Genomic DNA, 15,103 nt, shown 5'->3' on the forward strand with positions numbered 1-15,103 from the left:
CCCCCCCCCTTCCTGATAAACACCAAAATTGTTTTAGACATACAGGTGTGGAATAGCAATAAACAAAAACAAGCTGGAATGTAACCTGATAACTAAAAAATATCCAAAGAAAAAAAATGCAAATAGGTTTTCAGTACTATGATTTCTCTATAGGCTATATATTACGAAACTTTTTATCTTGTCTATTAAATAGTAAAAATAAGTAAATAATTTGAATAAGTAAACATAATATTAAGTAATCTTTATTTTAATGTACAACTTTTGAGTGGTTCCAGAACCACAAGCCTACACTTCTCCAACCCCTAAGTGGCATGGGTTTGTGGCATGGATTTAGTAATCTACTAAGATTGTAGTTGCAAACTATAAAACTGGATGACCTTCATTCCCTTTTGAATAAAAATGCTTGACAAGTTTAAAAATAAGTGTATCACATTTACAAACATAGTGAATTATCAGTAAAATAATCATATAGAAGGGACCAAATTAGGACTGAAAAAAAAATGCCTAAGCAGGAATTGAATGTTTCACATTCTGACTTGAGTCTTAACGTGTCAACTAACTGAACTACGTCTCTGTTGATCCAATTTAATCTATTGGTAATTATAGAACCGTAATTGCGTAACTTTCTAAGGAGGCTTGGAGGGGGAGTATAAGAGAGGTGTTCTTTAAATCTCCAGTTTTGGGTTTTGTATCATAATTGTTATAATAGTACCGTATTATACTTCCAAGTCTTTTCAATTAAGGAGTGACGCCAAAAGTGTTGTTTTAGTGCTATATCACACTTACGGATGGTAGAATTGATAAAAAGCACTTAGATATGAGCAATAGCTTTCAAATGAGCCATTAAACATAACGAAAAATTTCTGGTAGCCCACTAGCCCCAGCTTTTCCACTTGAGACATTGCACTAAAAGTGCCATTTTTAGTGTCATTTGGAACTTGCATATGGGAGTTTATAGGAAGAACGTAAATAAAAAGGATATCTTTTATATGAGCTATTGAAAATCTGTGTATGATGTTCTGGTAGCCAACTAGACCCACCCCTTGAGAAATGGCACAAAAAATGCCCTGTTAGTGGCATATGGAACTTCTCTATGGTGTTCTAGTAAACCGCTAGCCCTGAAAAAAAAAAAAAAAAAAAAAAAAAAAAAAAAAAAAAAGACAGATCAGATCAGACCATATAAAAAAAGTGATTTTCCTTGTTGTTCAAGGTGGTGGCCTGTAATTTCCTTGTACAAGGTTTTCGACCATGCTGATTGCAATGGTACACTTTTCATTTTGATTTGACGTCATTTTCAAGAGGTTTCAGACTTTTTTTCGAAATTACCATAAATGTCTTTTCGCTATAAACTTTTACTTTTAAGACGAACCGAAATAATAGTCGCCATTCCCGAGTAAGTGTCAGATGGAATTTTTTTTAACTAGGTATTTTTTTATAGACGCCTTTTAAAAATTTTGGTTACTATGGACTGTGGTTCGCTTTTTACTAGGTTGTAGCTAATGCTGCAACCATGATTATTGTAGCTTATACCAGTTTACCCTTTGTGATAGAGGAACGCGTCCAATAGGTGTGCATCAGAAAGTTTTCCCGCCTGAAGTACATTTAAGGGCATTTTAAAAATTTAATTTCGATAATAAGGACTCAAAATCCAATTCAGAATCAAAAAAATTTAACTATGATAACTCCCACCACAGCCCCCAAAAGCACGAAAAGAAGAATTACGAGAAATAAAACATAAAGATAAATCTTATATGCAAATAAAATAAACAGAAATTTTTATCTCAATTGAAAGTAAGGACCAATATTAAAACTTAAAACAAACAGAAATCATTCAATATATAAGGGGGGCTGCCTTCTCCTCAACCCCACGCTCGTTACGCTAAAGCTTTTTTTTTAGTGCTTTCAAAAAGATTGTTATTCCACTTATGTTTCAGCAGTCGTTCTTAATGAATTCGGACAAAAAGTAAAACTTTAGGGTAAAAAGCAATGAGTTTGGGATAATGAATTTTAAGTTTTAATGTTACTTCTTACTTGCAGTTGAGAAGAATTTTTTAAATTTAATTTCTTATCTTTTTCAAATCATGACCAGGCTTAGCCAAGATATGATCTGGGGTACCAGACCAATAAACCCCGATTTCTAGCTGTTAAATTGTATATATTCAATAATTTTAAAGTGATTAATAGCGTCCCGCTTTTTCAGTTTTTCAACTGAAGAATTTAAATGTTGGATTGTAATAACAGTTTTGGACAAAACACGAATATCTAGTCAAAATTTTCGATAAACAGTAATTTTAGTGATCTTCGACGCGGCTGAAGCCATATCAACCTCTACAATAGGGTTCTCTGATGTTTAAATACATTTTGTATATATATATATATATCAAATATACTTTTACGTATACATATGCTAAATATAGGTATTAAACCTCTGTATATAAATAGGAAAATAAAAATATTACCATTTAAAATTGTTGAAAACAAAGCTCCTCGTAGCACTTGCGCCCCCCCCCCCCCCTCAAAGACATTTCCTTTTGAGGATCGCCTTTTCCACCTCTGTGCCGGTAGGCACGTGAATGTAACATTTTATACTATATAGAAAAATATATTCACAATGAGAAGTGTGCTACTAGCCCCGCCCCGTCGCAGCCTCAATAATAAAAGTGAGAACCAGAAACACTCCCATGAATCAAGAGGAATCAACTCTTGTTGTATTTACATCAAGATTCAAAAAGAGTTAAGATATTTGGGTATTAAAATGCACCCTTTGAGGAATCTGTGCCCCCTCTCCCACCTACTAAATGATCCCCGTCCCTTTTCTATAATAGCTGATGTGCACTTACACATCATTGTATATATTTTCATTAAATATGAAGCAAATCAATCGAATTAAATGAAGCTTTAAAATAAATGTCAGAAACATTTTTCTACAACAAGAAGGGAGGTATTACCCCAAAGCAGCCTAATTACGACTTAGTCTAAATCAAGGGAAATGAGAATATTAATTCCTACCTCCCTCCCCATATTCCTTTCTACATTTATCTGAAGGCTTATGAGAGTTAGACCATTTGGGTCTTTAAATACGCTCTTTTAGGCACCCCCTACTCCCCTCCCCCACCTACGCAATGACCAATAGCCCCAATAGTTCCTCCTTCATAATAGCTGATGCATAGTTATACATTACTTAACAGTATTTCATGAAAAATCAAGGGAATTAACTTAGTTAAACGAAGCACTAAGAAACATGTCTGTATTAGCCACTTCTCTTGTATGCACAGGTTCCCTGGAGTTTAATGGCTAACCATTTTCATATATTTTGTTCCTTGTTTTTGTTCCCTAATAAATTAGTTCTTCTACTTCAATAATAATAATAATAATAATAATGAAAAAAAAAAAAAAAAAAAAACTTTTTTGAAAGAAACACTGAATTATAAACGGAAAAAAAGAACGTAAATCCCATGCTTCCCTCGGTGATATAATTTTTAATCCCAAATATTTCGGCAAATAATAGATGGCATTAGTTTTAAAGACATGATGACATAATGTGCAAGCCGTAACAATTTTGCATAATATAACTAAACTACAAAGATAAAATAAACAAGAAAGCGCGCCGTAGCCGCGTACACGTCAATTTAAATATCATAGTGTGAACGCCATATTATCGATTAAGATATACCCCCAATAGAAGGACACCAGGTTAACGACAAGTAAGAACTCCACAAAGTTTTAGGATAGATCCTAAACAAGTGCCATATCAAGAACTTTAAAATTGAAAGAGAGGGGGATGGGTAAATTCGTGTTAGTTTCTCAGCCATTACTTAATAAAAAAAATGTACATTTTTGAATCTATACTATTCCTCCAAGAAGGAGGATTCCTACCAAGCCCCTTTGTGGGTATGACCTTGCGATAAAAGGATCTGTTGCTTGAAGTGTCTTCAGTAAACTCAAAGAAATTAAGATATATTTAAAATTAACTTAACTTTCATTAAAATTAACTTACTCTAGAATAAAAAAGACTCATTCTGCAAATGTCACATTCCCATTGAGATTCAGTATTAGCTCCAGGAATATAACGTATTCTTCCTTGTGGGTCGCCTGCTGCAACTTTCTTTAACTTTAGCTTAACTAGGGCTTCTCTGTCCACTATTTCAGCCTGAATAGACTGTTTTAGTAATGGCTCAATCTGAAAGATATCAAGAAACATTCTTTTAATGTGTCAAACCACAATTACTGGTCTATGAATTAACAACACTTCTTGACCAGAAATCTCCATGCATTGGTCCCGCAGTAGCTGGGACTATCGGACCCTCTTTTGCAAAGCAAATATCAATCCACTGAGCCACCACAGGCTAAAACACATTAACTTTTGATGACTATTACTATTTTACATTAGCTCTTTAAAGGTTCCTTCACATTGAAAACGTAAAACTTTACGTTACGTTTAGTCCTAAGGTTGTTACGTTTCATGTTACGGGTCTTACGTTTATGTTCCTTCACATCAAAAGTCTTCCCTTCACACTGCAACGTCAATTTTCAGCGCTACCCATGCAAAAAAGTGGTTTTCCTTGTTGTGTAAGGAAGGGGGCTGTAATTTCCTTTTTCTAGAATTCTGACCATACTGACTCCAGCAGTATACTTTTCATTTTGATCTGATGCCATTTTAGAGGGGCTTCAGGCTTTTTTTTAACCTCTTGAAGTGAACACTGGCAAAGGGAAAGGACACTGCATGGCAGTTTCAAAATTTCTCTAAATCTGTTTATTTTTTTCTTTAGTTTCAGTTTCATGGCAGGCATGTCTTCTTACACATTTTTAATAGCTTTATGTTAAAAAGCGTCTCTTTACATTGTTTTTCACCATATCCCATAGAATTTTGACACCTAATTATAGCTATTAGATTTTTTTTCAAAGAAATCTATAACCAGTTACTACATTTCAAAACAAAGCCATATAAATGTCAAAAGTATTTTCTTATATCATGTTTTTACTCTGGTACTAGTGTTATTATTATTAATTATTCATATTGCTGGAATATTTATTTTTTGTAGACCTACTAGACATTTTTTTCATATAATTTAATGCTTACCTTAAAGAGAGAAAAAAAAAGCTTTATTAAGTTCGTCTATAAACCTAAAAATACACTGAATGATTAAAGTATTTTTAAACTGCCTTCATGATCTCCATCTGCAACTCTAATTTTCAGTCATCCGGTTCTTTATTCAGATGAGATAACAGTGATTGTAGAAAGTACCACTCCAGATCATGCTGGTCATTGTTGTTTTTTTTGTCAATTGCTTGATGTTCCTTCAGGTCTGTTTGATCTCTAGACCATGTCTTTGTTCTATTATGAGCTTGATTTTTGCTTGTTGATGCATATATTTGTTGCCTACTATAAGCTTGGGAACTTTGGATATCCGTTTGATTGTTAATGAGAGTTTCTTCACTAAGGGTAATAAAATCAGCATCATTCACTTCAGCATAGTTATATTGTTGGCACCCCCTGCACACTCTGAATAAATGTCCACTGATATATTCTCATCTTGAGCAGTGTTCCCTTTTGTCTTACGGTTACTTTCAGTAATTTGTTCAGAAAGTTAGTTCATTGTTTGTATAAGCTTTTGGTCTTCTGGCTTTAAGCTTACACTAGCACCAGATCCACTTGTAGCTCTCCCTTTTTTCTTTAGTTCGACATAGTGGTCTCTCAAGTTCTCAAGCTCCCCCATCTTTTCATAGGCTCAGTAACTATAATCAACCACAATGATTACTAAATTTTTCAATTTTTTAACTTTTAACATACTCATTTTATAGCCCGATTTTTATTGTAGCTTATTCATAAAATATATTGTGGAGATTTAGTTAATTTTTCTCCTCAATAGCACAAACTCCATAGCTAATTAATTCTATGGAGCAACAAAAAAAATAATTTTTGGACCACAGAAAGTCAAGGATCACTTAGAAAAGAAGTAAAATTTACTGTGCCTTAAATCAAATTTATTGAAACAAGTATTTTGCCTACACCCAATTATAAAACATTTGTTAGGGTACTAACTGAATTAATATCATTTCTTTAATAATATAATAGTTCAATGCATAAATAATCAGTAGACTCAACTGTATTTCCATTTGATTATCAAAGTTGAATGTCACTTAAAACATGTTGGTGATGGGCCAAAAAACCATGCATATTCAGTGTCCTGATTTGAAGCTTTAAAATACAATACAATTTGTTGTGTTTGTATCAAATTTTAAGGTTTCTTTGGGTCCAACTAAAGTTAGTCAAAATCAACTTTTACTTGAAGACAATATCCACACACAGGTGTCTGGGGAAATGATGACATTGTATTTACTATTCTCTTTTTTTTCTTTATTTCAAAGTTCATGTTTTTCTATGACATTTTCCTTCCTTTCTGACAAAGTTCTTAAAGATCACACATTACATAGATATAATGACCAAATATTATTTCCAACTATGTCATTCAATTCTTTTTACTAAATGGTTTTATCCTTGATTTAAATTCTTAGTAATGTTTGGTAGTTGATATATCTATCTGTGTCAATAAATCCATACAAATATATTTCAGCACCACAGGAAATATTGTTGTAGCCTACTGTGAATACACTGTCTGTTGTGAATTCCATAAATATAATTTTTACATGTTGGAAATATAAATAAAGTGTTGGTGTAAAAAAATAATTTAAAATATATAGCCTATTGCCTATGTTATAAACAAAAGTTTGCAGATCATTGATGCTTGTAATATTTTTGTACTTATTTCCAATCAAAACTTATGTAATATTGTACAGTTTTATCATTTTGAGAAAAAACAAATAGCCTTAAATAGCCCATAGTGAACCCAATCATGGGGAATGGCAATACAATGCAAGGTAGCATTACAGATCAGCAGCTTTGTAGAAGAAAATGGCTTAATAAACTTAAAAATATACCATTAGATTCCTTTTTTTATACTCTTTTCCTGCATCACATGTGTTTCTGAAAGTGCACCTTATCTTCCCTAATGTTTCTGGATATATCCCTAAGATAGCTTATATAAAACTTCCACATTGTCAAGAAATTAACTTAAAGTCTTTATTTTTTCTCAATGATCCTAAATCTTTTTTTATTTGAGAGGATGTTGAGAAACTAGATCAAACTATCCATTTAAATGTACCAAAGTAGGTTAGATCCTAATCTAAATTTATTCTTGCTTCAACCTCATAAAGAACATTTTAAATCCTGAGTTAAGTTACAAAACTAATGTCCTAAATATCATTTTAAATGATTAACTGTACCACAAAAGGTTTTATTTTAACCTCAAACCCAAAGAGAATAAAAAAAAAACTAGCAATATTTATCAAAGTATAGCCTATCCTAGCTAGGCCCACAAATAAAGACAGTCTATACTTACTACTTTCTTTCCTGCTGATGAAAAACTTGGCTCAGACTTTCCAAAGAATTTAGTTTAAATTGCTTGTCCTTGAAAACAGGGTCCTTTGAGCTATATAACCTTTTCTAGCTTCTGCAAACTCAAATATTTTTTCATCTAAGTTCCATTTTGCTCAAACGTAAACGTAAGAAGTTGAATTATTTTGAACTACTTCCGTCAGACCTCTAGCATTGCGATTTGACTTACGGATACGTTAACGTAAGGTCTTACGGAGGGTTATGAGTCTTACGGAAGGCTTACGGAGTTCAGTGTGAAGGGGAAAACGGAAAGCCGAAATTCAATGTAAAGGAACCTTAATAAGTTTCAAATTATACGTCTTTAACAATAGATCAAAACTAAAATTACTCCTTCATAGAGATTATGACGGTTGTATGTTGACTCCGTCAAGAAAGAACACAGTACAATGATTAGCATCACTTTAACAAGAGCAGTATAGCATTTTATGATTTAACAAGTAAAATATCAAACTAAATTAAATAATAAAAAAAAATGGATTTTAATCGAAGTTTTCGAAGATTTATAATATAAATTTACATGAAAACTCATCAAAAACAGAGCTATGTGCGCTATTGATCAGGACAGGTTAATTTGTTTGCAGTTATACGTTTAATCAAATCATTCCTGTTACGAAACTGTAAGGAAAGAACAGTCTTTGCTAATAGTAACCGAAACTCTAAAACAAAACGAAAATTTAGAAAAAATATATACATAACATCAAAATAGCCTCCATCTTACGCTGATTTCAACCAAGTAGCATTTACTATCACTACTAATTATAACAACTCATAATAACTATAACATCTCACTCACTGCAGCACCAAACCACCTGAGGCCAACACACCTACGCACACTTCTTCTCCATCTCAGTCTGTTTAAAGCCCCCCCTCTTTACACCTTCCTCAGAAGTTCTAATTTCAGTTTAATCCTTCCTTGAAACTTGGTTCCACCTATTTTGGGGAAAATCTGCTTTTTCTTCGGCCCTAGATGGTTAGCCAAAAAGGATTATCTTTGGCAACTTGTCGGGCTCCATCCGCAGAGCGTGCTTTAGCCATCCCAACTTCTCTCTCATTATAGACCTAGAAAGCAGGATAGAACCACATTTTTCACATTCTTTCGTACAGCTTACTGTTTGAAATACGATCAGTCAGAGGAGTACCCAAAATAATCAGTAGACCATTCCTCTGGAAAACATCTAATAAATCCTCCACTGCCTTTCGGAGTGCCCACGTTTCATAACCATACTTGACCACTGTCATCACTGTAGCTTTCAATATTCTAATCTTGGTTCTCAGACTTATCTTTCTATTTTTCCAAACTTTTTTAGATGTGAAAAAAACCTGGGTCTTGGCTGTTCTGCTTTTAACACCTTCAATCCATCCGCTTCTTTACTAGTAATACTACCTAGGTTGAAAAAAAAAACACATTCAAAACACCCCATATGCTTGCTGGTTGTCAAAAGAGAATATCGGCAATATCTAAGGAGCAGCTGAGGGTATTAAGTTGAAACTTTCAAGGCATGTTGAGGGGATCTTGAAAAATGATGGGGGGGGGGGGCAACTAGCCCCCCCTTCTTGTCCTTTTTAGGTTTCCTCTAATAGCTATGCCTCCAAGAATCCCATCTCCCCCCCCCAAAGCCACGGGGTAAGGATTATAGATTATCCAATTTGCCAATTGTTTACATGCAGGATTTATTATACGGACAAGGGTTGGTGAAACTTTCGAGAATTTTGAGGGGTTTGTTAAAATAACATTTCAGGACATGTTGAAGCAGGTGTTGAACAGTGGTTAGAGGGCTTTCAGCCCCCTTCCCATTCCCTCTTTAGCTGCCCTCCCTCAATAATTTCGATCAAAATTTTAAAATTGACCTTTTTTATAGCCCGAGATTTAAAATAGCCCAAAATACCATTTTTGGCTGCCCCCTCTGCTCAATACTGATCGAAATTTTGAAATTGTCATTTTGTTCAAACTAGTCTAAAGGTCTAATAGATATGTCTCCAGGGATGTCCCCAACAGCCTTGATGCAAGTATTGTAGATTATGCAACTTGCCCATTGTTTACATCCAGGATTTATCATTACGAAAAAGGGCAAATGTCCGATTCTAGGTGTCTCAGAAAAGGCTATGGGTGTTAAGGTAAACTTTGGAGAATGTTGAGGGGTATGTTAAAATAAATATGGCACTATGTGCATCCAGTTTATCAAAAAGAAGGTGCGATATCCTAAGGACGGCTGAGGGTATTAAGTTGAAACTTTTAGGACATATTGAGGGGGATGTTGAGAAGTGGTTGGAGCCAAACCCCCTCCTGTTTCCTTTTCAGCTACCCTCCCTCCAAAATTTCTATCAAAATCTCAAAATAGTCACCTTACTCAACTTCAAACTAGTCTAAATGCTAAATAGCTATTGCTTATGGGGATGACATACCCCCCTCAGGTTTTGTGAGGGATACCGAACACAATCAAAATACACTGTGTGCATGCTGGTTATCAAAAGGGCATAGCAACAATATCTACGACAATATCTACGAAACGACTGAGAGTATTAATTTGAAACTTTCAGGGTATGTTGAGGGGGATGTCGAAAAGTCATCGAAATGAAGTTGAAACTTTCAGAAAACGCTGAGCGGGGTTTTGAAATAAATCAAAAGATGCTAATTAGAAAGCCGATGACGTGAAAATCGGAGAAATATTCATTACGTTAACCAATAACAATTTTGGTAATCCAAAAGGAACGGAATTTAATTTAGAAAAAAAACTTTGCACACTGTTTTAAAAAACAAAGCACACTATTCAAAATACAAAGTTTTCAATAAAACGCAAATAACGCAATAGACTTTAGAGCTTTTACGATTAGAGAAGGGGGAAGGTAGCAGTAGCTAAACTCTTTCTTGAAATAATTTTGTTCGTTTTAAGTTTGACAAGAATATACACTTGAATTTCTACTCGTTTTAAAATTTACTTATTCATCTATGTCAGTATCTGTTATATTTACGTTTGATATGCTCATTTATTTTAATTTCTGTTCGCTTTGTGCTTTATTTATTCTAAAATAGTAATTTCTGGTTGTTTTGAGTTTGAACTATTGCAGGACTTGATTTCTGTTGGTCTTTAGCTTGATTTGGCTCTTTACATTTATTTGGTAAACTTCTTTTGGGGATTTTTTCTTCTTTATTTAACACCATACACGGACAGAAACTTCGCTAAATCTCATTTTTCGGCTGCATTAAAAGCTTGTTCATAATCTATAAAGCTAAGGAATAAAGGGGTCTGTTGACTGAGGCATTTCTCAACTATTAATCTAAAAGTGGAAATTTCGTCGATAAATCCTCTTTCCTTTCTAAAACCACACTTTTCTTCTCTTAAATTTTATCTACAACAATTCTAAGTGCAGAAAGTATCATCATACCAAGTAATTTGCTTCCTACAGAAACCAGGCTAATGCCTCTATGTTTACCACATTCACTCTTATCCCCTTTCTTATATAGGAGTTTTATTGGAGTTTTTCTAAAATCGCTAGGTACTTCCCCTTTCTTTTTTGTTGTATTAATAACCTTCAGTATTTAACTCTAACCACAACCACTATATTTGAAAAAAACTCAACGAAAAAACTGAAAGAGATAAACAGTATTTTACTCCACTTTCCACTTCACGCCTCCTTAATTCATATTTCATTATGAATAATACATTACATTCCTCTTATTTTCAATATTTTCACAAAAATTCCTAGCTGTGTTTCTAAATTTCCTCCTTAAGATGCCATCTGCTATTACATAATATATTTTTTCTAAAATTATGCCACTCATTTTCTAAATTGTCCAATTTTAGACTCTTAAGTTTGATATTCAACTGTTCCCGGATGGTTTCTCTCACATTCTCGTCCTGGATTCTACCAACGTCATAACTTCAGGAATGGTATTTACCCTTCCTAAATTTTAGCTAAAGATTAACCTTAAAAACTACTAGACAGTGGTTTTTGATTTTAATATCAATAATAGCACTCCCATATACTCTGGTATCTTGTATCGATCTTGCCAGTCTTCTTTTTAAAATAACACAATCAAGAAAGTTGGCCAATTTACAACTAAATACTATGTTGGTTATTGTCCCACAAAATTGCAGCGGTCTATATCATTCCTATCATCCTTTCCTACACCGAATTTATCTAGGTTAGGATACCGCCTATCACTATTTCTACAAACCTGGGCATTAAAACCCCCTAATAAAAATGCCAGATTTCTACCTGAGATCGTGTCTATTTAGTCCTGTAGCTGTAAGAAAATCCATCGAGGTCACTACTATCTCCATCAATCAGTTCTACAGGAGTATATACTACCATGACTGGTACCTAGCAGTTTTTAGTCGTAAAATAAGCAAATAGAAAACCTCAGAAAGACTTAGCAGCTTCTTTATTCCTCGTGAGTCCTACTCCCTGTCCTAACCCCCCTCCCTCCCCGAACAAAAATCCTGGATCCGCTCTTGCTTAGACCTCCAGCATGAACAGAGGCTGTGCGCAATTCTGTACACATCTTGGTCACAACATGCTTTCCACACTTGGAGATTTTCTTCTATCAATAAGGATCAAAATGCTGCACAAGTAATCTCAAGCTTATTACCTCCAACTCATTATATATTTATGCATACAAACGCTATACTACTACGGGGAGGCGGCCCATTATAGATAACTTAGATAGGAATATGTTATCCACCCCAAAAAGTCCAAAAAAAAGAAGAAAAAGGTTCTACTGCACCTATCAAAGGTTATTAGCATTATTAAATTTGCACAATTTCAGAAAAAAATGAACTGCATAATTTCAGAAGACGATTAATTCAGAGTATAAATTTCAGATAAAGTCATGGTGAACTTGCACCACCCTCTCTCCCTCTCTTTCTTTCCATAGTTTCAGAATAAGTGATGGTGAACTGCTACTATCAAACTCCGGATGTCCGAGGACCCCCCCCCCCCAAAAAAAAAAAAGAAAGGATTTTCAAGACACTGACCACCGAAATACAAAATTACGTACTTTCAGCGTCACATTTTTGCATTTATTTATAGTTTTCCTTTTTTTCTTACGAGGGGTGATCGTAACAAACCAGCGGTCATGGAATTTCAGCAAAGGTATCAGTCGAACGAACATTAAGAGTTCTAGTGTCCCTTTTACGTGCAACATTTACTGGATGACCAAAAATGGAGTCATGTCTTAATTTTAAGGCATCCAAATTAATCTGATAGATCAAAATAATAAAAAAGATGTATTACCAAAAATGACACGACCCATGCAGGCCCGGTCTAAAAGCCCAAATTTTTGAAGAATACTTAGGATATTACGTTCATTTTGGTCAAGAGTAAACAAGGTCCTTGAGCCGACATTTGGAGGAAACGACACTTAAATTACGTAAACCAATAATTTCAAATGACAAACTTCATCAGGAGATTGAACAAAGGAATGGAGTTTTTATTTATTTCTTTATTTTCTTTTACAACTGGAAAAGACATGATGTCAACAGCATCCATAAATGAGAATAAAAAACAAACAAATAAGCAAAAACAAGAGAAAATCACAAGGGCATAAATAGAAATGAATAAATCCAGAATAAATGATCAAGATTAAAATAAAAGAAAAAACAAACATTTGAGAGACACACAAATACAAACAAACAAAAAAGTAACGAAATGACTAACTCATGAAATCGTCGTGGAGCTCGTTACCCTTTACGGAACCCCATATTTTTCTCCTCGCAACCGCGTGTGGTTCGAGGGAGGGGAGGTTGTAAGGATCACTAAGTTATGGTTCTAAGGAGATCTAAGGAGTAAAGTTATGCAAAATACACAGAAGCAAAAGGGCTCTAGATCAATATAGGCAAGATACATAAAACTTGGATGGGTGGCAAATAAATAGCTCCTTAGCGGACTGCTTTACAGGCTGGAATAATAGCATAGGAAACTTTCATCTTACTCTGCAGACTAATTTTAATCTTAATTTTAATCTCTGGATATAAATTACGAAAAGGAAGGACTGCTGACTTATCAACAGCGGCGGTTCTGGGATCTCTCGCGCTCGGGTAAGAATTTTGATTTGGGCGCGGTCACGCCACCCCCGGCTCCCAAAATTGTAAGGACCCAAGTTGGCCGAATCATACCAGCCCTTACGATATGACCGTCATCCTTCCTATGGTCTCACGCAAAACACGTTGAGATGCCAGCTATATATCAATGCAATAACGTGTGTGCATTCAAATTGTCAAGATTTTTCTGAGGATTCTAGACGACCACTACATAAGTAGACTTTTCCGTCTATACTCTTTATCAATTTACTTTTAATACTCTTTAATTTAATAAGTAGACTCCTTTTATTAGATGTCTCTCTCATTCTGTCTATCTTTGTCTCTTACTTATTCTTTGTCTATCTTTTTCTGGGTAATAAATAAATACTACACACAAATACAGAAAGGAAAGTCCTACTCTTCCCTTTCCCTTATGCCTGAGCACAGTGTGAGGCACTATTTTTATTCTAAGAAAAGATGCTTTATTGACCTAAAGTGCTTTCATTAGGATATACAAGACCAAAAGCATAATAGAAAATGAATAGAACAAACCTCTTTCAGCATTTCTCCACTCACTTTCGAGTCTTGCACCATTGATACAAGAAGTCTATCCAAAGAAAACATCGTTGGCTCACAAGATTCCCTAGCATCTGCAAATATCTGGGGAGCAGTTTTGAGCCATGCTATTGGTGCAAAATAAGCACTTTCGGAAACTGAGTATCTAACAAAGAAAAATAGTATAACAATTCACAGACACAATTAAGAGTCTGAAATAGAAAGCGTCTTAAGAGAAATAGAAAGCCTAAATACGCCTCAATGTCCTAAACTATGTTTACGCCCTGGAGGGATGTTACGCCCTGAAAGGATCCTTTCTGGAGGGTCAGAACTGAAGAGAGCAGGTAAATTAAAAGTACTGATCCACCAACACTCCTGAAAATCAATTATTTTCAGGTTGTTCATGAACGTAGTTCTGACCTTTAATATTCGCTTAGATACTTAAACAATTGCTGAAGTGTAGTCAAAACATCTGACTTCTCTTCATTCACGAGTGATCAACCTCTATTTGATTTTGCTTTGATTTATGTCTAATTCTCTTATTGTTCGTCTTTACTATTTGTTATAGTCAACCAACACCTGTTAGGACAAATGGCTATTTTGGCTTATACCATGTCTTGGCAGAATGAGTTCAAAGTTTCTCAAAATGACTTCTTAATAAAATATCAGAAGCAAATATTCATTTTTTCAATCTTTTGTGGTAAAAGCCAACCGTCATTTTCATATGGACTTCCAAACTTAGGACACTCGGAACTTGCATCAACAACACTACACTCACACCTCTAGAACATAGGTTTTTATTAGACTGCATTCCTAAAATCTAATAAATATGCTAAACAAGAAAATCCGTGATATTCTTTTCTTGAACACAAAATTCCGAACTAAAAATCTGTGCCTATAAGAAAAAAAACTATAAAGCAATTAATGCTAAGAATAGTCAAATTCTTTAATTCATGTTTAAAGACCCAGCTCATTAAAACTAGAGATAGAGGGCATCATAGATTAAGGCAATTTCGCATGGGGTGAAAATATAAAGGGTAACAAGACTTATAAAATAAAATATTTTAATATT

At 34.3% G+C, this 15,103-nt stretch overlaps 1 protein-coding gene across 1 annotated transcript in view; it reads right to left on the bottom strand.

Annotated features, from left to right (window-relative positions):
- Window positions 1–15,103, bottom strand: part of LOC148947659 (jumonji, AT rich interactive domain protein 2-like) — a 62,730-nt gene that overhangs the window by 13,467 nt on the left and 34,160 nt on the right. The window contains 2 exon segments of the mRNA XM_089095971.1: window positions 3,998–4,180; window positions 14,029–14,197. Coding sequence (XP_088952097.1) covers window positions 3,998–4,180; window positions 14,029–14,197 — 352 coding nt within the window.

The sequence above is a fragment of the Artemia sp. Qi Xiang Cuo genome, chromosome 10, assembly GCF_049724085.1.
Source record: "Artemia sp. Qi Xiang Cuo chromosome 10, ASM4972408v1, whole genome shotgun sequence".
Classification (NCBI taxonomy): Eukaryota; Metazoa; Arthropoda; class Branchiopoda; order Anostraca; family Artemiidae; genus Artemia; species Artemia sp. Qi Xiang Cuo.